Source organism: Scomber japonicus, chromosome 13 (genome assembly GCF_027409825.1).
Source record: "Scomber japonicus isolate fScoJap1 chromosome 13, fScoJap1.pri, whole genome shotgun sequence".
In the NCBI taxonomy this organism is placed as follows: Eukaryota; Metazoa; Chordata; class Actinopteri; order Scombriformes; family Scombridae; genus Scomber; species Scomber japonicus.
Genome location: NC_070590.1, coordinates 29,891,719 through 29,917,291, shown reverse-complemented (window position 1 = coordinate 29,917,291; position 25,573 = coordinate 29,891,719). Strand labels below are relative to the sequence as shown.

The 25,573-nt window shown below is 39.7% G+C and overlaps 1 protein-coding gene across 1 annotated transcript; it reads left to right on the top strand.

Moving 5' to 3' along the window:
• Positions 1-3,206: 3,206 nt before the first annotated feature.
• LOC128371181 (myotonin-protein kinase) lies at positions 3,207-25,568 on the top strand. Its single transcript, XM_053331427.1, has 15 exons — positions 3,207-3,503; positions 14,238-14,329; positions 15,887-15,970; positions 16,053-16,148; positions 16,243-16,391; positions 16,617-16,710; positions 17,105-17,302; positions 18,098-18,346; positions 19,239-19,318; positions 19,410-19,506; positions 19,641-19,777; positions 21,645-21,742; positions 22,740-22,801; positions 23,096-23,170; positions 25,105-25,568. The coding sequence occupies exons 1-15, from the start codon at positions 3,338-3,340 to the stop codon at positions 25,204-25,206; spliced, it is 1,779 nt and encodes a 592-aa protein (XP_053187402.1). The 5' UTR covers positions 3,207-3,337; the 3' UTR covers positions 25,207-25,568.
• Positions 25,569-25,573: the final 5 nt, after the last annotated feature.

Genomic DNA, 25,573 nt, shown 5'->3' with positions numbered 1-25,573 from the left:
TCAAAGGAAAAAATGTGTGATAAATAGAGTTCTTACTGTCATGGACTCATGGTTTTTGGACTTTTTGCGTTTTGATCTCTTGGTTTCCTGTGTTGTACTTCCGTTGTCCATACTTTTTGGTCATTTGGTTTTAGTTATTTAGGACTGCCGTGTATTATTGGTTATCTGATGGTCTTGTTTCCCTCCACACCTGTCCTGCTCTGCTCTCTGTGTGTTTCCCCAGCCTGATCATACCTCCACACCTGTCCTGCTCTGCTCTCTGTGTGTTTCCCCAGCCTGATCATACCTCCACACCTGTCCTGCTCTGCTCTCTGTGTGTTTCCCCAGCCTGATGATACCTTCACATCTGTCCTGCTCTGCTCTCTGTGTGTTTCCCCAGCCTGATCATACCTTCACATCTGTCCTGCTCTGCTCTCTGTGTGTTTCCCCAGCCTGATGATACCTTCACATCTGTCCTGCTCTGCTCTGTGTGTGTTTCCCCAGCCTGATGATACCTTCACATCTGTCCTGCTCTGCTCTCTGTGTGTTTCCCCAGCCTGATCATACCTTCACATCTGTCCTGCTCTGCTCTCTGTGTGTTTCCCCAGCCTGATGATACCTTCACATCTGTCCTGCTCTGCTCTCTGTGTGTTTCCCCAGCCTGATGATACCTTCACATCTGTCCTGCTCTGCTCTGTGTGTGTTTCCCCAGCCTGATGATACCTTCACATCTGTCCTGCTCTGCTCTGTGTGTGTTTCCCCAGCCTGATGATACCTTCACACCTGTCCTGCTCTGCTCTGTGTGTGTTTCCCCAGCCTGATGATACCTTCACATCTGTCCTGTATCAGTCTCTTCAGCCCTGCCCTGCTCCCAGTATCTTCCTAACCAATCAACTCCCAGCCTGCCATTATGTCTATTTCCCATTCCCTTATTACTTCTGTCTGTATTTAAGTGTTGGTTTGTTGTTCAGTTCAGTCATGTTCTGTATTCAGTTCTGCTCTGCCAACTTTTTTTTTTTGCCTGCACATCCAAGAATAAATAACTTTTTTTTCTTTAGCCCAGCTTTGCCTTTGTTATCTGCATTCAGGTCCACCTGCTCTGCTATTTATAATAGTTACACAATGTTATATACTGCCTGTATAAAGTGCAGTCAGGTGCTGTAATTCTAGTTATATGATTCTTCTGATGAGTCATGACTCACTGCCGGTGTCTGCATGACCACCGGAGCCCTGGAACCACAAACCTGGAGTTCAAACAAGGCACATTGATGAAAAATACTGGCAAAATTAAATATTCTGTCAGATCACATATTCTAAATTAATTTCAGTACTATAGGACCCAGGTCAAACAGAATGACAAAACATGCAAAATAAAATTAAAAAAATCAAGCATTCATCCATTATTTATCCATTTTTTCCCTCTGGCATGCATCAGCAGTTGGCAAGGTGGAAGTGTTGAATGTTTTAGTTTGGCCAGCAGTACTTTCATAGCAAATCATTTCCCATAACAATGTCTGGACCACACAACCTCTGTATGTGTGTCAATATTCATGCAAGTAATGGAGCATGTATTTCTCCATGGTGGTGATATGTACAGTACATACAAGATGGAAAACACAATATATTATGTGTGGTAAGTGTTCACATGCTTGTTTGAAATCCATTCATATTGTGGGTTTGTCCAGGTGGTCAAGGGAATATAAAAAAACATACAACTATTATTTTAAATCATCATCATTTAAAGTGGTGATGGTGTCTATTTAATTGTTTTCTTCCTAATAAGCTGTTTATAACACTTAAAACATACATAAACCCATGCTTATTCTCTACTAGTTTGTAAAAAAAGAAAAAAAAAAATCGCACTCCTATGGACGTATGGAGCATTCATCTGATGCCGAAAAATGCAGTTTAAGTGGCTATGAAGTGGAGAGGTTAAACATTGAAGGCAGTGCTTTGTGGCAGCTGTGGTGCATTTCTACAGAGGGAAGAGGAAGGAGGCAGTTCGCTTGAAAAGTCAAAACAGACAAGTTGGGGAGGAGGAAGAGAAGAGAGTGAAAGAGAGTACAGACACATGGAGAGCAACGGACACAGCAGGAGTGGAGCAGAGAGGGACACAGAATGAACGGATGAACAGACAAGACGTGAAGAGTGAAGGATTTTGAAAAACCAGTGAGTTGGATGAGAGGAGACAATCACTGCTGCATCCTTGAGAAAGAGTGAGTGAGGAAGACATGGCATGAGGGGGACTGAGACGGGTGACAGAGGAGGACAAAAAAATGAAGGGAGCTAAATAAGACCCTTGGACGGTTGACAAAATAAGATATTTTCACCCTTCAAAGTGAGTAACAGCAACAGCTAGCACTGATTTAGGTCAGTGGTTCCTTTTTGCTCTGTCACAGCGGGAAGAAAGAGGGAAGAACAGCAAACAAGAGCAGGTAATAAACATGAATTGACAAGTGACAAGAGGAAAAGGAAAAGAGGAATCATTTCAGAGCATGTACTGTACATGCTTCTCTATGAGGTTTCACTATTGTAGTACAAAGTTTGGAGTACTTTAAATAGAGGGAGCAGGGGAGAGAGGGAGAGGGAGACTCAAACACCAAAAAAGGTCTGGAGTCTGAGCAGGATAGATCGCAGGCTTGACATATGCTGCACAGCCACGGGGAGAGAAGAATAAGTCGACAGACAGGCAAAGGAGGGGACAGATAGACAGATAGACAGAGGAGGGGACAGCAAGATAGGCAAAGGAGGGGACAGACAGACAGATAGACAGAGGAGGGGACAGCAAGATAGGCAAAGGAGGGGACAGACAGACAGACAGACAGAGGAGGGGACAGCAAGATAGGCAAAGGAGGGGACAGACAGACAGACAGACAGACAGAGGACGGCACATACATACAAAGACAAACAGGAGATAGAAAAAGTGTCAAACTGTGCCACAATAGAAGTGAGGGAACGAAGAGAGAAGATCAACTGTTAAAATGTCTTCGTAGAAAACAAACAGCTCTGATGAGCAAGCAGAGTAGGTAAAGAGAAAAGGCAGGTCAGGAGAGGCAAGGGGGAGTGGGGGGTGGGAGGGGGGGCGGGGTTGGGTTGTGTTGGGTGGTGATCCAGAAAGATATCCAGAGTGTGTGTGTGTGTATGTGTTGGTGGGGAGGTTACAGTCCAGAAAAGAGAAAAGACAGGGAGGGTGGGCTGTTACTGTACATGTGATAGACTCAACAGAGCAAACAGAGAAACTGTATACCCAGAGGAAGAGGAGGAGGAAGAGCCAGCTTGATTTTAAGTGCAGCACACTATGGACACCAGATTTTCATTAAAGCTCTAAACCCCACAAACCTCTCAATCAGCGGGCGTCATGTCGACGGGCCCTGGCCTTGGTGCACTGGACCTGGCTGAGGGCCCTCAGACCACAGGACCTGTTGGACTCCAAACCCTGTTGGACCTACTGGTGGGCGTCTACCAGGAGTTCTGCTCTTCGCCCTTTGCAAGGGAGAAGTATGTGTCTGGTTTCTTGCAATGGGGTGAGTTCTTTTTTTGTTATTGCTAAGTATGCGTGTGTGTGCGTGTTTTAATTTAAATGCCAAGCATTTTTAATTCTGCTCAACTGACTCACACATGCCTGGAGAACTCCTGACGCACACACACACACACCTTTATCATTTCATTGAAATATTATCACGCTGACCTGATTTTCTCACCCTGCTACTGACAGCACATGTTGCTCAGCAGCCACTTTGTTTGGCTCCTGATCAAGAACAATCAACCGATCTCCACACATGTTTGTGCTGTTCAAGATCCACATTGGACAGGGAGAGGGAAAAACATTAGTTCATTTATTACAGATTAACCTCGTCAGCTATTAACTTTGTCTCAACATTAACACACAGAGTTCACTCATGCTAATAGTATTCACTTCGTCTCGCTCAACTTTTTAGAACTTAATTTCTATGAAGAAAAGCAGCATTTAAAAAAATAATGTGGACCCTGGTTCATAATGGAAGCAGCTACTGCAGGCTGTGGGAATTACATTCATGTTAGATAGTTCTGCACCTCATAATTTATCTGCAGTGCCAGTTTAGGATGTAGTGTGTCTTGTCTGCCTCATCTGATGCCCTATTCAGCAGTTAAACATCTTTTGGGAGTGACTTCCAAAACTGTTACAAAAAGCTGTTGCATAAAAATAAAAACTGATTTCCTGTGTTAAGGTTTAGTTAGGTTTGGAGACAAAAATAAATTGGTTTGGGGTTAGGGAAAGGTCATGGATTGGGTTAAAATAGATACATGGTGGAATGATCACTGTAAAATACAATGTCAAGCTGCTTAAAGCTTATAACAGACACTCATGGTTTACACAAGCAAGCATGAAAGCAGATCTTAACACAATAGTGACTTGAGTTTCACACATCTCAGCTGAAGCAGGCTTCTAATCGCAACAAAGCTGAGATTTGTTTAAAATGCTGTCAGGATTAAACATTGTGGCTGTTTATTGTTGGTAGTCTGCTGGTTCATTTCCTTATAAAAGGTTTTATGATTCTCAGTGCATTTACTTGCTGACATTTCTTTCTTGATTTATACGTTAGAGTGCAGACACAGGTGTGCTGTACACAAACATTCGCATTTATCATCAACAGTGAGGTTTGAGTAATAAAACACAGATTTTAAAGTGATTATAGGAAATGGATCAAAACAAATCATCTTCAATGAAGCACATTGTGCATCTTACTGTGATAATAATACACGCAGGTTTTTTGAGGGAGGGGTTTGGCTTCTGGTTTTTAGGATCTGGAACCAAAACATAAATTTGTGTAAACTGTAAATGAAAACACAAGGCTGACACATCTTTACGGGTGACGTGCAATAATCTGTGATGTTGTCCTTTGTTTACATTTATGATGTAATACTTTAATGATCCTCTTGATGAATCAGTGTTTTTGGCTTCTGTGCAGTAACAGCAGGGTCACTTACTGTACAAATCAGCTGCACAGAAGCTAATTCAGAATGCATGTTCGCTCATTATGAAGCTCTCCAGTTGAAAGATAAACTCTTAAACCAACAGCCAGTCTACTGCAGCTCCAACTATTATTTTTTTTACATGCTTGTCTGTTTTAAGATTATTCTATATTTCCAGTCCATGTAAAAATGAATCCCTTAGTTACTGAGCTGTATCAAAGCACTTGGACACAGAGTGGCCTGCAGTAACAATGAAAGTGATGATTAGTCTGTTTTTCAATTAGTGGATCAACAGAAAATAATTGGAGTAATTAAATATTTTATATAATAATATATATTTTTAATTAAATTAAATTAAATGAGTGATGTTCATGTATCTTCAATCTGAAGCCCAAAACGTAAAAAGATTTAAAGGAAACATCTAATGTTATAACCTACTGTACACTGTTATTTACTTTTATTCTATAGAACCAGTTATGAGACACAATCCATGTATGGGGTTATTATCTATACAGTATTACATTACATTGCTTTACAGTATTATTTCATACATGTGTCATATTGTTATTTTCAAATAAACCATAAAAGCAATACAACTATTAAATTACATGGAACTCGTGATTCAACTTATCTCCATTTACACAACTGACTGACAAGCAGGTCGACTTTTTCCAGGGATTACAGTCATGAAAGTGTCGGCCAGCGCCAAATGAGCCTCACAATTTGGGGTGTGAGATGTGAGGAGTAACCACACAGACCTGCCTCAGCAAGTTCTGAGTTATGACCCAGAATGCATTGTGCTTAAAAGAGACAGGAGACACTACAAGGTTATGAAAGGCAACACTCTTCTACTGACTCTACCTTCCCTCATGAGCCTGCTGTCATGTCACCAAGACCTTGACTCAAAGATAAGAATACTGTATATGGGAGGTAAATATGTGTGTGGATAATAATACAAGCACACGCACACACACATTTTTACACAAAAACTGTGTTTATGTGTGTGATGGAGGCACTGCCCAACTTTTACCTTCCTTCTTCCTCTGTTATTGACATCATCTTTTCATGTGACTGTGTGTGTACCTACTGTACTGTATTGTCCTATAGTCACTTGGGGGTTATCATGTGCCCACAGTGAGGGGACTTTCCAAATTTAACTCCAGCATGTGTCCAGGATGAGGATCCAGTGTCAGAGTTGGCAGGCTGATTGGTGATTAAGAAAATTTTTTAGGTTTAGCTGGACTCGAGGCCTGAGCTTTAGATTAAATCTGGTTCACACAGCTGGTAAGGATGATAGAGGCATCACAGGCAGGAGGAATAAATGCCTGGGAGTTTTGCCTTCTTACCCTTACCTGCTTTATAACTGAAACAACCATAATCACAGTGTTTGTACCTGGGTGTAGTTTAAACTAGATGCACAGGCTAATGTATGCTACAGAGCTTTTCTATCAGTTCAAACAGGACAAAATTAAGACCAAATAGTGATAAAGACTAATAGTCATGATAGTGTCCCTATGTCTGTCATCTTCTTCACATGGCATGCTGTATACTCTTATGTTTTTACTTCCATTTCTTACTTTAAATGATTGCTTCACAATTTTACTGATGTTACTTGCTGTAATGATTCCTCCTGTTCATACTGACCATTAGAAGATCCCTTCATAATGTTTACAATGGAAGTGATGGAGGACTAAATCCACAGTCCTCCTTCTGTGTAAACATGGATTATAAAGTTGATGTGAAGCTAATATGAAGCTTCAGCGTCCAAATGAGTCAAATCTTCATCTTCTATGTTTCAACATTACAGTGTTCCTCTTTTTGTTATTGTACTTCCACCACAGCTCAATAGGGAAACACGAAGAGGGAAATTGATGTGAGGTTAGTGGACAGTTGTGTTTACAGCATCTAAAAATTCAACAGCAATATGCCTATCCAGGTTCAGTATCCCTATTACACTCACATTCACAGACAGTGCTGTTGACAAATACTCTAAGATATAGATCATATGAAAGTAAGATATCACAAATAGTAAGAACACGTTTTTTAATGTGTAATTTGGGTGAACCATCCCTTTATAATGGACAAAGTTGCATCATTTAGCTTCAGTGGTAATTAAATGTGTTTTCTAGTAGTTCTCCAGATTCTCAATCCAGGTTTACATACAGACTTTGAGTTGAGCCCTGTTATCAGAGCATGTACAAGTATTTCAGGGTCGATTGTGCACATTTGAAGATCTTATTGGTGTCTGGTGAAAAATAATGAAAAAAGAATAGTTTATTTTTGACCAAGTTGGTCAAATGATCTGGCAGCTCTGGTTCACGTAGCTCTACCCCTCCCCTCCCTGTGTCTGGTTAGCGTTGGGTCTGGTCACTCCCTACATGGCTTTAACAGGACAGGTCAGTGATGGGTGCAGAGCCAGAGTCAACATTTACAGGAACAAGCAAAGACTCCATCACTGTTTTCTTTCTCTTCTATGTTATGGCCTCAAAAATATCATTATTAATAGCAAGTGCCAACAGAGTGACAACCTGTCTGTGTGAGTGTGATCATATGAAACCACTAAGAGCATTCAACAAATGTCTTAACTGGTACTGAAGTAGCAGTCATATATTTATTTATGTTTTTCTCTGCTTTTGCTAATAATTCACATTGTCTATAGCTGCATAATTAGTTTCATACAGGTACTACGTAGGTATGTGTCCTGCATATCCCACTTATGTCTCACTTTAACATCAGTACATTTAAAGACTGTGTAAAGTGAATTCAGACTTTTTCTTCTAAACACATTAAATAGGTCATAAATGTATTTCTAAAAAAGGTGTAAAAAGCATTTCAACCATTTAGATTTGAATTGTGGAGCTAGGCTTCACAAACTGTGTTTCAAGATTTCTGTGTTCAGGATTTAGTGGGCGGGTCTGAATGATTAGCATAAACCCGCCCCTGCTGCTGTAGAGGTATAAATACATTCAGCGGACACTACTACACTACTACTACTACACTACTACTACAGTCTACAGTTAGCCAGTTAGCTGAGTTAGCCACCGAGCTAGCCGCTGAGTTAGCTGCCGAGCTTGCAGCCGTGTTAGCCGCTGCCGAGCTAGCCACTGGGCTAGCAGCTGAGTTGGCAGCAGAAAGCTCTCAGACCTAGCGTCCATGTTTCTGGTAGAGGTGGTGACTTTGATTGACAGGTGACACTTGGTAGGGGGCGGGGTTTCAGCGGAGAAAAGGGGAGTTTTACACAACTTAGAAGCCTAATTTCATATATTTGGCGATTTTTTTAATCATTCAAATTTGGCAGGGTGGTTAACAACACACTTTTCTGTGATATGTCAAACTCAGAACACATATTTATTCTTACTTTACACAGACTTTAAAGAGAGCATGTAGTTCATTTACACATGAGGCAGAATGACTGTAGTGAAGCAGCAGTGTGTGCAGGCACCTTTTTAGCCTGACACATAACTTAACATTTGTTGACAAGATATGATTTCATGAATGGGCTTTAGTCATCAACATGTGCAGTCATGAGATATGATCACAAGTCTCTTCAGCTATTCACATCTGTTTCTTTCTGTTGCATGTTCCATTCAGAACTGTGTCCTGCTGTTTTACTTCACATTAAAACCTCCAGCTAATATAAGCTGCAGTAGAAGTATGCAAATGAAAGAAGAAATACCAAAAACAACCCCGAACCGGGACATTTCATCACTTCTTGACTAATTTTTCATTGATTTATTTGTTATTGATTCATTCATTAAAGCCCTGTTCTCCATCTTTGTTCAGTCGTTTTTCATGGAGGGTAATCGCCGTTCATGGACAGGAAACTGGCATTAAGGTTGGCAGAGCACTTATGGTGGTAGACTTGAATAAACACAAGCAGGCACATGCACAGAAATACACACATACTGTATACACACACACACACACACACACACACACACACACTTATGCACAGAATGTTCCACAGAGTTGGCTTTTTTTGTCAGGATACAGCTGCAGGAAACACAAGGAACAGATAGTTGGGTCTATTTCCTACATAGAAACAAACAGAATGATGTTTTCCTGATAATGGGATTTTTAGAAGAGAACTGGAATTAATATTAATATCTGTTAGCAGGAAAATACATTCTCACAGCCTTCCTGTGTGACTAAAATGACTTACACGGTTATGTACTATAACTATACAAAACTCATCGATCTTTGACTTCAGCATGAATGCTATCTATTCATCGCATTCTGACTGAATGCAAGATTTGGCATCATAAAATCACAAGACTGCAACACACCCCAATTCACATGGCAGATCCAGTCTACTGACCCAGGGCTTTTCATTGCTTCAGGAAATGTTCAAGCTGAAAGCAACGGTGTGTGTGTGTGTGTGTGTGTGTGTGTGTGTGTGTGTGTGTGTGTGTGTGTCTGAAGTTGCTCCTCATCTAAAAAACAGTTTGCACTGTGCTTCTGTCTCACTTGCATTCCTCTCAGTGTGTGAGGAGGTGGGGAATGAAAATAAAAATAAAGGACTGGAAAACTTGCCTCAATTCATAAATGATAGCTGCTATTTTTAGCTGTACAGAGCGACTCCTATTCAGACAGTTGTTCTGTAGAAGAGGAACTCCCTTTATGGCAAATCTGTTCAGTTGGAAGGACATGCAGAGCAGCATACTGCATGCATGTTCACAGTTTAAGGGAAGCTGCTGTTATTTGAAAGACAATAGTATGAACGCATCTAAAAAAAGTTCACTGTTAAAGACTTCTAACATGTCATATCATGTGCACATCTGACATGATCACTGAGCCTCCAGCCCAGTATCACACCAAACACACTCACCATTCCACCAGTGGTGTGTCGCGTTTTGCCTTGCATAGGTGTGAAAAGTAGACGTGTGTTCTCAGTGCCAACTAGCATCCATCTACAGCTTGAGATGTGACGCAGTTCAGATGCTGTCTATATATCCTTACTAGGAGGAGGTGGGTTGGATGACTAGATAGATGGCAAAAAGTGAGCGTAGCTGCAAGAGACTGCTGTGTCAGTTTTTAAAAAATTGTGTCTATGATTGTCGTGGTGTTTGCTGTTGCTATGACGATGAAGGTTGCATAACTTTAAGGAAGTAATTTAACTCACACCACTTTTTATGTGATCGTTTTGATCCAAACCATGATTTTTCTCTAATCCTAACCAAGTGGTTTTTGTACCTAAACCTAACCAGACCTTACCCAAAGTGTTTCATTAAACATCATTATTTTTTAACAGTGATTTGTAACAGTTTAGAAAACACAAATAAATGATTACTGCTGATAGAGGCTTATGTTAGGAGCATTAGGAAATGCTCCTCACATACACACATGTACTTCTCATGACTAGGTGACGCTGACATAGTGGAACATCCTCACCACTTTTATTTATTTATAACTGTAGAACTTTATCAAATCTTTGACATTCCTTTTATTCTCAGTGAAAAATACAATATCTTAACTTACAGCATTAAAATGTATTTGGATAACATTTCTAGCAAGAAATGTCCATTTTATTTTCATAATATTGGTTCAGTGAATGTCTGTGATGTTTAGGTTGTTTGAATCATTGTCTTTGTGTTGTATAGTTGTTATTATCTGAGCTGTTTAGATTATTTGTGTTTTTTATGTAACTGTTTGATGATGTTCTTTAAATTAAATTAAAATGTAGATTTTAGAACAATTTGAATCTTTGTGATTGGTTGACTGAAAGACCTGCTCTCAGAATTATTATTTTATTGATATCTTTATCATTTGTCAACACAAGAGTCCTTGATAATTCAACAATATGATAATGTTAAAGCCATCAGTTAATCAGCGTTAATTATTTTTTCATAGATTCTGACTAGGGATGTCCGATATTATCGGCCTTCCGATATTATCGGTCTATATTTGCTTAAAAATGTAATATCGGGAAGTATCGGTATGAAGTTTTTATAACCGATGTTTGTTCTGTAGGCTTCAGCATTTCCGAGCCTGCCTTGAACGCAGCATGGGACGTTTACCGGCGCGCTTGATGACTATAAGCTAGACTCGCAGGTCGCTAACTGTGGCTAACCGTGGCTAAAAAGTTCATAGCGTCCACCGTCATGTACACGAACACACAAACAGAAACGAGGTTTACCTCCTGAGGGGTATTGCACAAAAGTAGAATAAAGAAATCCAGGATAACTGAGCAAGCACAGCTTGATCTAGTCTGACCGGCGCATCTTGGCTTATTCGGTTGCACGTTTGCTGAGCCAGGATGAAAAGGCGCGGCTATGTCAAGCCAGGTGTAGATAGTTGGGATAAGTGCGTGTTCACGGCATTCTCAAATAGACCCATGGCATCGATCACAGAATCACAGATTGGAAAATGGAAAAGTGTTGCGCGTCATTCTTCACGGCCGCTGAACAACAGCTCCTGATGGAATTTCATGATGAGGTTAAAGAAATTATAAGAAAAAAAAAGGCAACACAAGCACAAAGCACTGTAATCAAGGAAAGGGAGTAAGCCTGGCAGACAATCGCGGACCGGCTCAATGCATAAGTAGTGCAATTAATGTACAGTTAATATGCCATTAATGGGTTAAGCATAGCTCAGTGGGTAGCGCACCCGCCCCATGTGTTGAGGCTACAGTCCTCGCTGCAGGCGACCCCGGTTCAAATCCCGCACCGAGCTCTCCTATCCTGCATGTCATTCCCCCCTCTCTGTCTCCAGTTTTCCTGCTCTCTCTACGAACCTGTACATCAAAGGCAAAAAGCCCAAAAATATACTTAAAAAAAAAAGTACAATTAATACAACAGTGCTCCACTAGAACTGTCAACATTACAATTAAAGGACTAAAGAAGTTACTGTCCAAGCCCACTAATCAACAGTTTTGATTTAAATTAAATTAAACACTTTGATTTAAATGTGGCAAGTAAAAGTGCATGCTACTCAGGAAATATAATTAAGTGCAAACAATTATTATGATTAGGTGTAGGGCAGGGGGAAGGCACATCTGCAGCTGCAGGATGCACTTCTGCAGATGAGGAGACAGTGTTGCTGGACTCCAGGCTTGAGGTATCATGTCAATTTTGTGGAAATGTCTTGCTCATTTAGCCCATAATGGATATGAAGTCAGTGATTTGATGCTAATAGAAAATAACATGTGTAACAGGACCCAGATGCTGCTCAGCCTCAGAAGCAGCCAAGTAACATTGTGAGTATCAGCTAGTAAATAGTACAAAGTAAATCTACTGTACATTATACACAATAATGATACCACATGAATGACTATAAAATGACTGTTGCAATTAAACAGTCAACAGACTTTAATGAAACGACAATATAGTCTATCTGTAATATTTTAATGCAGGATAATTAAAATGATGCAACATATTTAGAAAGACCATGGAAATGCTGTAAAACCCATTAATTTGTCACACGATTGACAGAACTGCCAGATGAATCCCTGAGAATAATCTTAGCCTGGTTGTTAGCCTGGTCTGGAGCAGGCTAGCTGCAGAGAATAAATCACCATAGTAACTGGGCCAGGTTAAATTGAACCTGCTTTCATGCAACCGACTTGAGGCTAAATTCAGCCAGGATAACTAACATATCCCGGCTTAATCCCTTATCCTGGTTTCGTGCAATACCCCTTAGGTTGTCATTTTCTCTGTTATGTTTTCGGCGAGTCGCCTCTGTGACGTCACCGTCAGAGTCTGGTGGGTCCTATCTGGGTCCTACTCTGCTGGAGACACAACAGCTGAGAGGAGCGCTCCAGAAACGGCTTTTATGTCTGTGGTTTGGAACTATTTCCAAATGTGTCCTACGGATAGTCAATTGCAATTTGCAATGACTGCAAAGCAGCATAATAAATATGGCAGTGCAGTTTTGGCACTTTTTTCCATAACTTAAGTTGAAGTTGTTGTCTTATTTTGCTCAGACAGTGTTTGTGGCTATAATATAGCTATATAATATAGACAGTGTTTGTGGCTATAATATAGCTATATAATGTAGACAGTGTTTGTGGCTATAATATAGCTATATAATATAGACAGTGTTTGTAGCTATAATATAGCTATATAATATAGACAGTGTTTGTAGCTATAATATAGCTATATAATATAGACAGTGTTTGTGGCTATAATATAGCTATATAATATAGACAGTGTTTGTGGCTATAATATAGCTATATAATATAGACAGTGCTTGTGGCTATAATATAGCTATATAATATAGACAGTGTTTGTAGCTATAATATAGCTATATAATATAGACAGTGTTTGTAGCTATAATATAGCTATATAATATAGACAGTGTTTGTAGCTATAATATAGCTATATAATATAGACAGTGTTTGTAGCTATAATATAGCTATATAATATAGACAGTGTTTACATTTGGAAAGCCATGTTGCATTTATGTATGCATTCGGTGGGGCATCACAATAAATTAAGCATAATGTGTTAATTCCACAATAGGAGATATGTTATGTTGTTACCTAACAAATGTGCCAGCACCAGAGTTGTAGTTTTTCCAGTTTGCAAAGTAGGATTGTAAAATAGTGTAGCACAAAGATATATCTGCTGGATGTATCAAATATATAGTATATAGTATATATATAGCTGAGGTGTTGGTTTATTTCAGATATTTTGGCTGGTATTCTAGAAATGTGGTTTTGGTCTAATTGCACTGAAACATACTTACTAAATATGTCTGATCATATCTGGTTTGAGTTCCTCTCATTCTGTCATATTAGTTTCACAAATGAACACAGAGAATTGAAGTGTGCAGGGTTGAACCTGAATTTCTTGGACAGACATCTGATCGATTTCATTCAAGCTCAGTTACTCGTCACCACAGATAGTCAAATTGGAATATTTTGTCTTGACAGAAGTTTGAATTTGTATTTCTTGAAAATACCTACCAGAGATTTAAAAATGGTGAATTGAAAGTGCATGAATTCAGATGTGTTTTCTCTACCCAGTGTAAACTGGTAGGAGATCATGCATTTGGTCACCTTGTATTTTTTGTGTACATTTATGACCATATGCTCAAGGACCTCTTGTGGTTGCAGTGATTCACAATTGTTGATGAACATATTTTATAACGTGATTTATGCTGCCATTGACTGCAAAAGGCATTTCCAGCACACATGTTTTTGAGATTCTGCTTTTTTTTTGTTTCCATAGAAACATATAGCAACTTCCCAACAATACAACCACACTGCATTACCAATCCACCATCCTCTTGATCAAATGGAACTAATGATTCATATGCTCTTTATAATCTATAAGGATACAAATAATACTCTTTTCTTATCACAGCGGAGCCCCTGGTGAGGCAGGTGAAGAAGACTCGCATCAAAAGAGAAGACTTTCACATCCTGAAGGTGATTGGCCGAGGCACATTCAGTGAGGTGAGCAGGTCGGGAGAAGGCAATGAAGAATATATGACAGAAAAGAATATTTCTCTTCTTCAAAGCACATTGTCGTATTTCTTTTAATAATCAGTGATGGCACTTCTATATCTTATTATCATTGTATTCATCATCCTGACATTCAACTCTGTCTCACAATTTAAACATTGTAACAGTGAGACAACAACAAATTTGCTTGTGTTGTTTTGGGTGTTTGTGGTAGCCATTTATCAACATTTACATCAATCACTGTGTTCTCTAATTAAAATAACTATCATCATTCAGCTTATCACCAGACTCAATCCTGTAAAGGTTTGCAGTTGTGATTTAAGATTTTCCTTATTCTACATTGAGTTGCCACTTTATGAGCTACACCAGTACAATTCAATGCAATCCAGTAGAATGGCCCTGTAATAAAGCAGTTCTGTTGACACTCAGTCAAAGACATGTTGTATCAATATATTGAGAGATGTGTCTCATACACTGCTCCCTTACTTTAACTAATTATCTGGCAAAGTAGTGTAAATACAAAACATGAATGAAATAATATCTCAATGAAATATTGGTTAAAAAATGTGCAGTATTATTTATCTGTAGGTTTTATAAAGCTGCCTCACCAGTGACGTGCGGTGAGGTTCATGTCTGGTGAGGCACTGACTTCATCACAATCAGATTTACAAACATATGAACCCTACAGAGTAACTTATTCACCATTTGATTGGCAGCAGTTAACAGGTTATGTTTAAAATCTCATATCAGCTTTCTTTACACATACAAACTGTAGCGGATGACTTGCCGACTTGCTCACTGTAGTTGTAGCAGAGTTGTAGCTTACTGTCACTTATTCTGCAGCTAATGAGTCGTAATAAGAATCACTGGGATCAGGAGCGCCCCCTGCCATGAGGCCGGAGAACTGCGTGCCTCACTTAGTGACTTTTTGCAGCCGTTTTATGCTGCTCAGCACACGAAACACGCTACAAACACTGTACATTATATCATCATCTAAACTATGGAAATTTAGTTCATATAGTAAAAGTGTTTGAACATGTTAATAGCGACATACAGAGAGAAAGCTGTACAGCTGTACTGTCTCACTGCATAGCATGCCAGCGCAGTAAGCCCAGTCATTGCGCAATCCATGGTGAGGCTTGTCTCGCTGCTGCCTCACTGCACGTCTCTTTTCAGTGTTTGATCAGTACATGTGAAAATTCAGCGATTTTGAATTAAAAATAATCCGAAACTGGTAAAGTTAGATAGAAAATAACCTTATAGTGCAAATCACTGGACAAATATAACCATTTGTTATTTTTTTCATTTTTAAGTCTTTTTCCATGATAACAGGTGAGGCACGGCCTCACCTGCCTCCCCTGACCGCATGTCACTGTGCCTCACTGTGTTAAGCAGATTTAGATGACTTACTGATTATTACTGACTTGTAATCATGCATGGCTTCATTTCCTGAAGTAATGGATACATTCATTTTGTGCATGCATGCCTCGTAGTTATTTTATCTTGTCACTGTGTTTATGCTTTGTGCGCGTGCTGCCCTTCTTGCAGGTCGCAGTGGCGAGAATGCGAAACACTCATCAAGTGTATGCTCTGAAGATTATGAATAAGTGGGACATGCTGAGGAGAGGAGAGGTAAACACACATCCTCTTTAATTCATCAAGTGTCTTTTTACTTGTCATTTATATGTAGTCTTTTTTGTTGCGTCTAATGTAGACAGCATGTTACCAAGAGGAAAGAGAGGTTTTACTGAGGGGTGATAGACACTGGATTACTGAGCTGCACTACGCCTTTCAGGATGACAACTATCTGGTATGTGTGAACACAACCAATCATCAAGTAAGTGTTTAGCAAATCCCACCACCATTTCCCTCATCTACTGTTTATCCACTCCCTCCTCCCTCAGTACCTGGTGATGGATTACTATGTTGGGGGAGACCTGCTGACCCTGCTCAGTAAGTTTGGAGACCGGCTCACTGAGGACATGGCTCAGTTCTACCTGGCTGAGATGGTCATGGCCATTGACTCTGTCCACAGGCTGGGTTATGTACACAGGTAAATGATTCTATTGTGCTCATAATGTTTGTTTCAGACTGCAAGCATTTCCAGTTTCCAGAGGAAGTATGACCTAAGTGTTAACATTGTCTTTTTAAATGTTACTTACTACTCTTACCCAACATGTATGCACTCTCTACTGTAACATAACAGCAACCACCCTACAACATGCTGTTTTCTATGAATGAAATTTGACCTGTCTCCTCCAACTTGTTTCTTACATAGAGACATCAAACCTGACAATATCCTGCTGACAGCTGATGGACACATCAGACTCGGGGACTTTGGCTCCTGTCTGAGGCTCCTAGATGATGGGATGGTGAGAATCAACACGTAGTTCAGTCAGCCATCTCTAGTGGAATGGATTAATGTGTGAATGTAGAACATGCGTTGATGTTTAGCGTCTAAAGGCTGTGACCTCATCACTCCCCACGAGGAAACGCCAAACTTGGCACAGCAGGGAATGATGAGACCTGTGTGCTTCCAGCACCTGTAGATCAGTGGAATAGTGTGAAACCATTGGGAGGAAGGTTTATTGTGTCAGATTCGAGTGGACTGCCTACACCAAAAAGCAAACAAACTGACAAACATCCAGCAAATGTTTCCAGTTATAGTTTCACATCCACACAACAGAACAGATGCTGGAAATACAGGTCATGACCTATAGATATGCTTGAAAATCCATCAGGCTTTTGATTTCAATTTCATTGCAGGTTCATTCATCCCTCGCAGTCGGGACGCCTGACTATTTGTCTCCAGAGATTTTGAGGGCAGTAGAAGGAGGTGGAAGTTATGGTCCTGAATGTGACTGGTGGGCTCTGGGTATCTGCGCCTATGAGATGCTGCTGGGGACCACACCGTTCTACGCAGAGTCCATCTCCGAAACATACGCAAAGATTATCCACTTTCAGGTAGATCACACTCACACTGACGATGCCTATAGATGACTGGTTAAAGAAAAAAGGATTTCAGAACATTTTCAGTTCAATATGCTTATTCCCTCAACCAGAAGGGACTTCCCTGTAAAACCACACCATGTCATTTTACATTTTGATTTTTATGGATTAAATAAACCCGATAACCAGTTATTGATGAGCTTTAGAGGTGCAGGTCTGTAGGTTTTTGTTACCATTAAACAGAATGAGGCTAGCTTTTTCCCTGTCCTTCACGTCTTTATGCTAAGCTAAGCTTTATACCAGCTGACCTAATGCTGGCTGTAGCTTCATATTTACCATACACATTAGACTGGTATCAATCTTCTCATCTAATTCCCAGCAAGAAAGCAAATAAGCATGTTTTCCAAAATTTTGAATTATGAATATTTTATAAACTGTAGGCAATAAAAGGAAATCATTATTGAATGGGTCTGTGAAAATCCAGATAACTATCAGTAACAATGTTTTTTTCCATGCAGTGCCAACATAAAAAAAAACTTGCTTTCTGCTACAGCTACAGATGGCAGCTACAACATGGTTCAGTTTAGTGAGAGATGGTTACAAGTGGCTATGTTCAAGTATGATTACAGTGTGTGTAGGTTTAGGCAACTAAAGCACTTGGTTAAAGGAGTATTCCAGTAGAATGGTCTCTAACTTCTTCTTCCCAATTTGATCTAGGCTACTTGTATGTTTGTTTAGTGGTGGTTTTAGCAGTGTCAGCAATCATAGTAGACTTAGGTAAACTTAGAATCGTCTTCTTTTAATCCCCAGGAGTATTTTGAGTTCCCTCCATCTGGCCCTGAGGTTTCAGACAACGCTCGCTCCATCATCACCGGGCTCATCTGTGAGAGGGAAGTCCGTCTGGGGATGAAAGGCTTCAGTGACTTCAGGAGCCATCCTTTCTTCTGTGGACTAGACTGGGGTTCCCTGCATAAACTTCCTGCTCCCTTCCTGCCTGAAGTATCTAATCCTACTGACACCTCCAACTTTGACATTCTGGATGACTGTCTCAGTGAAATGGTATTAACTTCAGAGTAATATTCTCTGTGTCATGCAGTTACATAGGAGCTTGTGTTTAAAGGAAGTATTTCAAGTAGTGAAAGTTGTAAACCATCTGTGCACATTGAAAGCAACTTGGTTAATGGTTCACACTTTAATGTGGATGATGCAAGAAATCTCTAATCCTTTTATTTACCATATTGTTGCTTTGGTTAACTTATGTTTAACTTAAAGTCTGTGTAAAGTAAGAATAGATGTGTTCTGACCATAGACTGTATGGTTTGACATAGCACAGAAAAGTGTGTTGTTAACCACCCTGCCAAATTTGAATGATTAAAAAAATCTAAATATATTTAGGCTTCAAAGTTGTGTAAAACTCCCTTTTTCTCTGCTCCCAAACACTGTGTGAGTGCCCACCGAGTCCACTGAAGCCCCGCCCCCTAACAAGTGTCACCTGTCAATCAAAGTCACCACCTCTACCAGAAACATGGACGCTACGTCTGAGAGCTTTCTGCTGCTAACTTGGCGGCCAACTCGGCGGCTAACTCAGCTAACTGGCTAACTGTAGACTGTAGTAATAGTAGTAGTGTGTGCTGAATATATTTATACCTCTACAGCAGCAGGCGGGTTTATGCTAATTACCGCTGTGTGATTTTCAGACCCGCCCACTAAATCCTGAACAAATCTAAATGGTTGAAATGCTTTTTACACCTTTTTTAGAAATACATTTATGACCTATTTAATGTGTTTAGAAGAAAATGTCTGAATTCACTTTACACAGTCTTTAAGTAAAAAAAACCTTCATATCATCAAATTGGCTTATAGTCTGTCTGTATGCAAAATGTATGTACCTTTTAACAAAGTAACACTAACTGGTGGTTGTTGGAAAATTGGCATGTGTTGTATTCTGCAGGAGACGCTGTCAGATGTAATGGACAGAGCTCCAATAGGAGTACATTTGGCTTTTGTTGGATATTCTTACACTGCTACCAGGTGACGTGATTTGCATTTATATTACTCAAATCACTCTAATTGGGCTTTATGTGTCATCCTGGATATTGTTGAATTTGCCTTTCTTTTATAGTCAGACGGGTGCCTTGGACCGCAGTAAAGACATCATGATGCAGATTGACAACAAGACGCATAGAGAGTGTGAGAGTCTTTATACTCCAGAGAAAGTGGTAAGAAATTGTCATGTTGTATCACTTACTTCATAACCTCATATGCAGCATTTCTAATTTATTTTCATGAGATGACTGTAAATACCACTCAGTGTGTTTTCTTTACTATGCTGTGTCTGATCTACCTGTGGCAGCTCACAGACACACTATCAGAGGACCTGCCTGCACTGCTGGAACACCCGCTCACTCTGGATCAAGATCCTATTGCATCCACCCACACTACCCAAGAGGAGACTAACCAAATATCAGGACTCGATGAAGACTTGCAGAGGTATCAATTGACACCGATGCCACCTTTATAAAAGCAATCCATGGCCTGTGCTGAGTACTGACTATTTTAAATCAGTACAGATTTTTTAAACTCTGTCCACCTACAGTATAAACTAATACTAATTACTACTAAACTAATAATCCAGAGGTTTTCTACAGTTTGATAGCTACTCACACTTGTTGAGGGATTGTTGTAATGCCGGCAACTTTGCCTGGCTGGCGGGATGTCATTGTATATCAGGCTTTATTCATAGTATTTGTTTGGAGGACAAGCTTTAAGATGTTCAGTGAGGCTGCTTTCAGAGCAACTCCAGCAATCCAGCACTACAATGCAGGAGGTTTCAGGTGGGGCCGTGTTGTTTGTGGCATGGGTGAGTCAATGAAATACTATTCAGGAAGTTGAATTGAAGTTACAAATTAATGGTAAAATGACTGCATTTATATGGTGCTTTTCTAGTACCCTGACCACTCCATGCTTTATTTAATATGCCAGAATTCCCAGATTCACGCACATTCAAACACTGATGCAGCTACAGTATCGCAGCCATCAGGTGCAATTTGTGGTTCAGTATCTGGCTCAAGAACACTTGAATATACAGACTGAGGAGGTGGAGGAGTAGCAGGAGGCTTTCTGATTAGTGGACAGCCTGCTCTACCTCCTGAGCCACAGCCGTTCGATTAATGCATTTAAGGACTTATCAGAAGCCAAAACACAACACAGCAGGTTGTAACACTCACAGACAGGACTTCACAACTCTGGAAAGCTTTCACAGTGGTGACTGTTTTATCTTCCATTACAATGATAATGAGGTAGGCCTAAACAGTCAAATATGGTATTCATGTTACAAAGTAACCCACCAGGAATGTGTCCTTGCATGTATGCGATTGGCCAGTGCAATGTGACCTTAGGTTGTGTTTTGGCAAAAGTTGATTCCAGTCCATTTTCTTGCGGCTGCGTTTTTTTTCTTGAACTCTAAGCGGTCCCCACTCCTGCAGCATAAACCCAGTGCCCCCATTCAAATGAATGGGAGTGTCTGTGCATGCCCTTATGTTTCATACACAAACATTGTTCCTATTAGGACTTCCAAGGAGATCTGGTACAAGCTGTTGTCTGCATTTTTTCTTTTTTCTTTTTTTTTTTTTTAACCTTCTTTCATTCTAAAGAATATTCACCACAGACATTTTATTTCTGTTTATTTCAAAACTGAATGTTAATTTAGGTACTGTGTCTGCCCCAAAATTACTTCACTCAATTACTTCATTTGCTGATGTTAAGTAAGAATACATAATTATAATTTTCAAAACGACTCCAAATACTCATATGAGCTTGCAAAGACTTGAGGCATTTGACTGCAAAGGCTCAGTGTCACCGCTGGTGTCTTTCATTAACTTAGGTTTGACAATCAAAGCAGCAACCTTCAGTTACATGCAGGTACATACAGATTTAAGAGCTCACTATCATGGGTTACTGCTGGGTCATTTGGGGCCTGATGACTTAACAATAACATGTTACAAACAGTAAAAGTGAAAGTGAAGCTCATATTTCCCTTTATCCAGTTACTGTAAAAGCACTGACATGATGAAGATTTGTGAAGTATCATGCACTGCAGTCATCTGCTGAAAAACAAAACTAAGATATTTATCACATTGATTGGATCTTTGTGCAAGAAGACTGTCTGAAACATCAGCTGAAGAAAGTACATGTGTAGGTACATTTTTATTTTGGAGTCGATCATTTGCTACCCTTTAAATGAAGACCAGCATCCATTGCAGTCACATTACATCATCACTGATTCACTGAAATCATTTGAAGGGCTGAAAGAAAAGATGTGATGAAACTCACAGTTCTTTCCCTCTGTGTCCACCAGACGCTTGCAAGAAGCAGAGAGGAGATACTGTGAGCTGGAGAAAGAAATTGAGAGACTGAAGGGGGAGATGCAGGACGGGAGAACACCCAAAGAGAAAGGCAAGGGATCAACACCCCTGCTTCCTCATCACACCATCCTCATCTGCATCATTATCATCATCATACTCATCATGTTATGCAGCCTGGACTGTTCCTCTCTGTTTCACTTTTTATAGGATATGAGTTATGCCATACACACTCTGAAGACCGCAACCATGATAATCCTAACAACTAACACATTCATACAGGTGTTCATGAGTAGTAATGAAATTCACAGAACACAAAAAAAGACTAAAAGTGAAGGCCATGTAGAAGTAGGGATGTGGCTTTCTTTTTATTCTGTCAAATTTGACCCAGTTGGTTTAAACAATCTTCTACGGTCGTTTTCAGAATAGCAGGTATTTCAGTACCATTACCTAATCACACAGTCATCCACACAACCCAAGCACTACTTTACAGTCCTGAGTCTCTTAAGAACAACATAAATGTGAGGTGGAATGAGTTCCAGACAATATGAGCCACTCTGAACAAACACAGTGCTGCACAGTCCCAGCAGCATCTGCTTATGTTGGAGGCCTCAGTCAGAACATGGTGATAAATACCCACTCTAAGAATAGACTTGGTATGCAGGAACTTGGATGCCCGTTTCCATAAATCAATACAGTGTCATGAGCTTTTTAAAGATGCAGTGATGAGGGTCTTCCTGCTGCTTGGGCTGATGGATGAAGGTGTTATGAATAATAACCACAAGTCCTGGTTTTTGCATAAGCATGTGGACAAGAAGCATGTACCTCACCTCGCTCCATGTGTGAAGATAAAAAAAAGCAGTCTCAGTTCACTTCATTTCAATCACTGCTTTTTCCATCACTCTCCCTTCTCTCAAACTCACACAATCATCCCTTTCATCACTGCATATGTGTACTGTTTTTGGTTTCGTCTGTTTCTTTCTTTTATTACAAATCTTGCTGGTCAGCAGCGCACCCCCAAGGCTGAATGCCTGCAACAGTGCCACCACACATCATGGGCTCTGATGTTCCTCTCTCTCCTCCAATCACAGAGCTGAGTATCTGCCCAGCATCTCTTGCTCTGCCTGCCCACTGTGTGGACGCACCAGGGGATGTAAGCCTATCTTTAATCCACTTTCATATTCTCTTTCTCTGCCTGACATGGAAAAGAAAAACACTTTTAAAGCAGCATGTATCCTGTTTGATTCTTTATCCATTTGAAAATGCTTTACAGTTGTTGTGTAAGTAACTAAGGCCAGGTTTGCTAATGGGCAAACACAAGGTTTCTATGTATGGCATGAAAATAGAGCTGTTCAGCTGGCCAAGCTCTTATTCAGCAGGCCAGCCTCTATTTATGTCCCTGCAAAAGCTGCTGTCTGTTCACTGGTCTGACCTGCATGTGTTACAGAGGAAGAGAGCGCCCCCAGCCTGCCATTACCCGCTGGTGATTCCCCTCCACCGCCACCTGCTCCTCTTCCACAGGGTACGGACAACACACTCAAATAGTAATCTGTCATTTAGAATTTGACTGATGGTTTTGAATGCAATACTCATATTTTTATTACATTGATTTTTTTGTAGTTGTATGTGGGAGCTTATCATCATCAGTGGTAGAATGAGATATGCACTTAATTCACCTAAGTAAAAGTCACAATAACACAAAGTAGAAATATTCAGACATACAGTACAGCATGTTCATACACTACACGTTAAAGCGCTGCATTCATTAAAAAAACCCAACAACTTCAAGAGAATATATCAAAATAAATTGGTCTCATTTTGCAGGACAACACCTGCTGTCAGTGTAACTTTTATTGATGCATTCATGTGTGAACAGCATTTTGTTGTAGTGTGTGTGGAGCTAATCTTGACTACTTTACATACTGTTGGGTAGTTTATCTATAGCAATGCATCATGTTTTGTTGGTTTTGTGTGTGAAATCTTAATCTGCTCAGTAGAAGTAAACATAGCTGTCACATAAGTGTATCTGATAAAAAGTGCAATGTTTGTTTAGTTATGGAAAGTAGCATAAATATTATTTTACTTTTTTTACTACAAATTGGAACTTACTTTACTTAAGTAAGCCAATTTCCCATCTCCAATTCATTCAAAATGCTGCTGCTAAGCTCTTGACTAATTCTAGAAAAAGTGATCATGAGTATTGATCATGATCAATGCTCGCTTTTCTCCATTGGTTATCGTTCAAGGTCTTACTGAGTCAGGATCCTCGCTAATTTATGGACTTGTTGGTGCCTTATGAGCCACAACACTGCCTGAGATCCTCAGACAGGAGTCTTTCATTTGTTCCTCCTAACCGTCTTATTACCAAGCAGGACCTTAAAGTCCAGACCCCTCAGCTGTGGAACTCACTGCCTCAGTATCTTTTTAATCACTTCTCATATATATATATATATATATATATATATATATATATATATATATATATATATATGTACTGTATATATAATTTCTATTTTATGGTTTTGTCTGTTGTTGGTTTTACTGTTTTATGATCTTAATTTATCATTTTAATTGCCTCTACTTTTACTCTACTGCTTGTTTTCCTTGACAGAACTACAACTTTTGCTCTTTCTATGTTTTATTTTACTTTATTGAAAGCACTTTGTAACATTGTTTTAAAAAGAGCTATATAAATAAAGTTATTATTATGTACAATGCTTATGTATGCTTGTAAAACCAATAACCCCTGTGCAAAAACATCACACCTCTACCATAACACAGATATCTGAAAATGAGTGGAAGAAATTTGCATAGTAAAATAACTTCAGTCATGGTACACCTACACAGGTGTTTCACTATGACTGGTCACAACACCTTACAGCTTTACCATGAGGCTGATGACCAGGCAATTCCCAGCAAAGCTCCACCCAATTCCCACCTGAGCAGAGGTCTAAGCAGCCACAGTGACTGCAAACACCTGTGTTGAGGTGCTGGGCTTCAAAATAAAATGAAACAGATTTTGTTGAAACTATTGCCTCCCGTAACTGTTGATCTAAGATGAAAGATGTTAATTGTTCAAATATTCAGTCTTAAATTTGACCATTTTCATCTAAAAAGAATGAACCTTCCCTCTAAATTTTTGTTATTTAGATTTTTATAAAAGCTTCTCAAATCTAGGATTCTTGTATCATTAGTGTTGTTATTGTTATTTTTATTTTTATCATTTTTAGTTGTATTATTATCACTTCCATTCTGTTTTTTCCATAAATACATTTCATGTATCAACTCAAATGTGCACAATACTATTTTAAATGCCCAAATCAATGTAGTATACTATGACTGAATTGAATTGATATACTGTTTTTTTCTTCTTATATAATATATATAAAATATATATCTTAATGCAACGTTTTATAAGCCATGACACAATAACATAAGCAATCATGTTTCTTCCAGGTTCGCCTGCCACAGGTGAGGAGTGAGTCATACCTGCTGGTGTGTGCTGAAGGAGGAGAGCTCCAAGCTTGGGAGAGACAATCTTACACTGAGCTCTCCTGAACGCACCTTGAGGTGGCACACGCTGACTTCTCCCACTAACACAGGATGAAAGGACTGAGGCTAAACTCCCAAAGAAGACGACGAACGCTTCTCATGAGAGCTGAGGGTGTCATTACTGTACTGTAGGTCCTACAGTGATGACACCCTCAGCTCTCATATGAAGCTCATATGATGAGACAGGCCAATCAGCTGCTGGGAAGTAATGAGGAAGAAATGATGAGGGACATCTTCTGACCTCCCTTTCCTGCTTACCAGACAGAGATAGAGATGCACTGAAATGAGAGCACACAGAGAAAAAGACTCTTTAATGCGTGACAGTGATGATGTTTAAGTGATAGAGAAAGTCCCAGAAAAAAATCACTCCATG

What these genes read in the sequence shown, in the direction of transcription:
- LOC128371181 (XM_053331427.1), top strand. Translation starts at nt 3,338, where the DNA reads ATGTCGACGGGCCCTGGCCTTGGTGCACTGGACCTGGCTGAGGGCCCT. An exon ending in TTCAGGATGACAACTATCTG is followed by an intron (nt 16,149 to 16,242) that starts GTATGTGTGAAC and finishes CTCCTCCCTCAG; the next exon opens with TACCTGGTGATGGATTACTA. An exon ending in CAAAGATTATCCACTTTCAG is followed by an intron (nt 17,303 to 18,097) that starts GTAGATCACACT and finishes TTTAATCCCCAG; the next exon opens with GAGTATTTTGAGTTCCCTCC.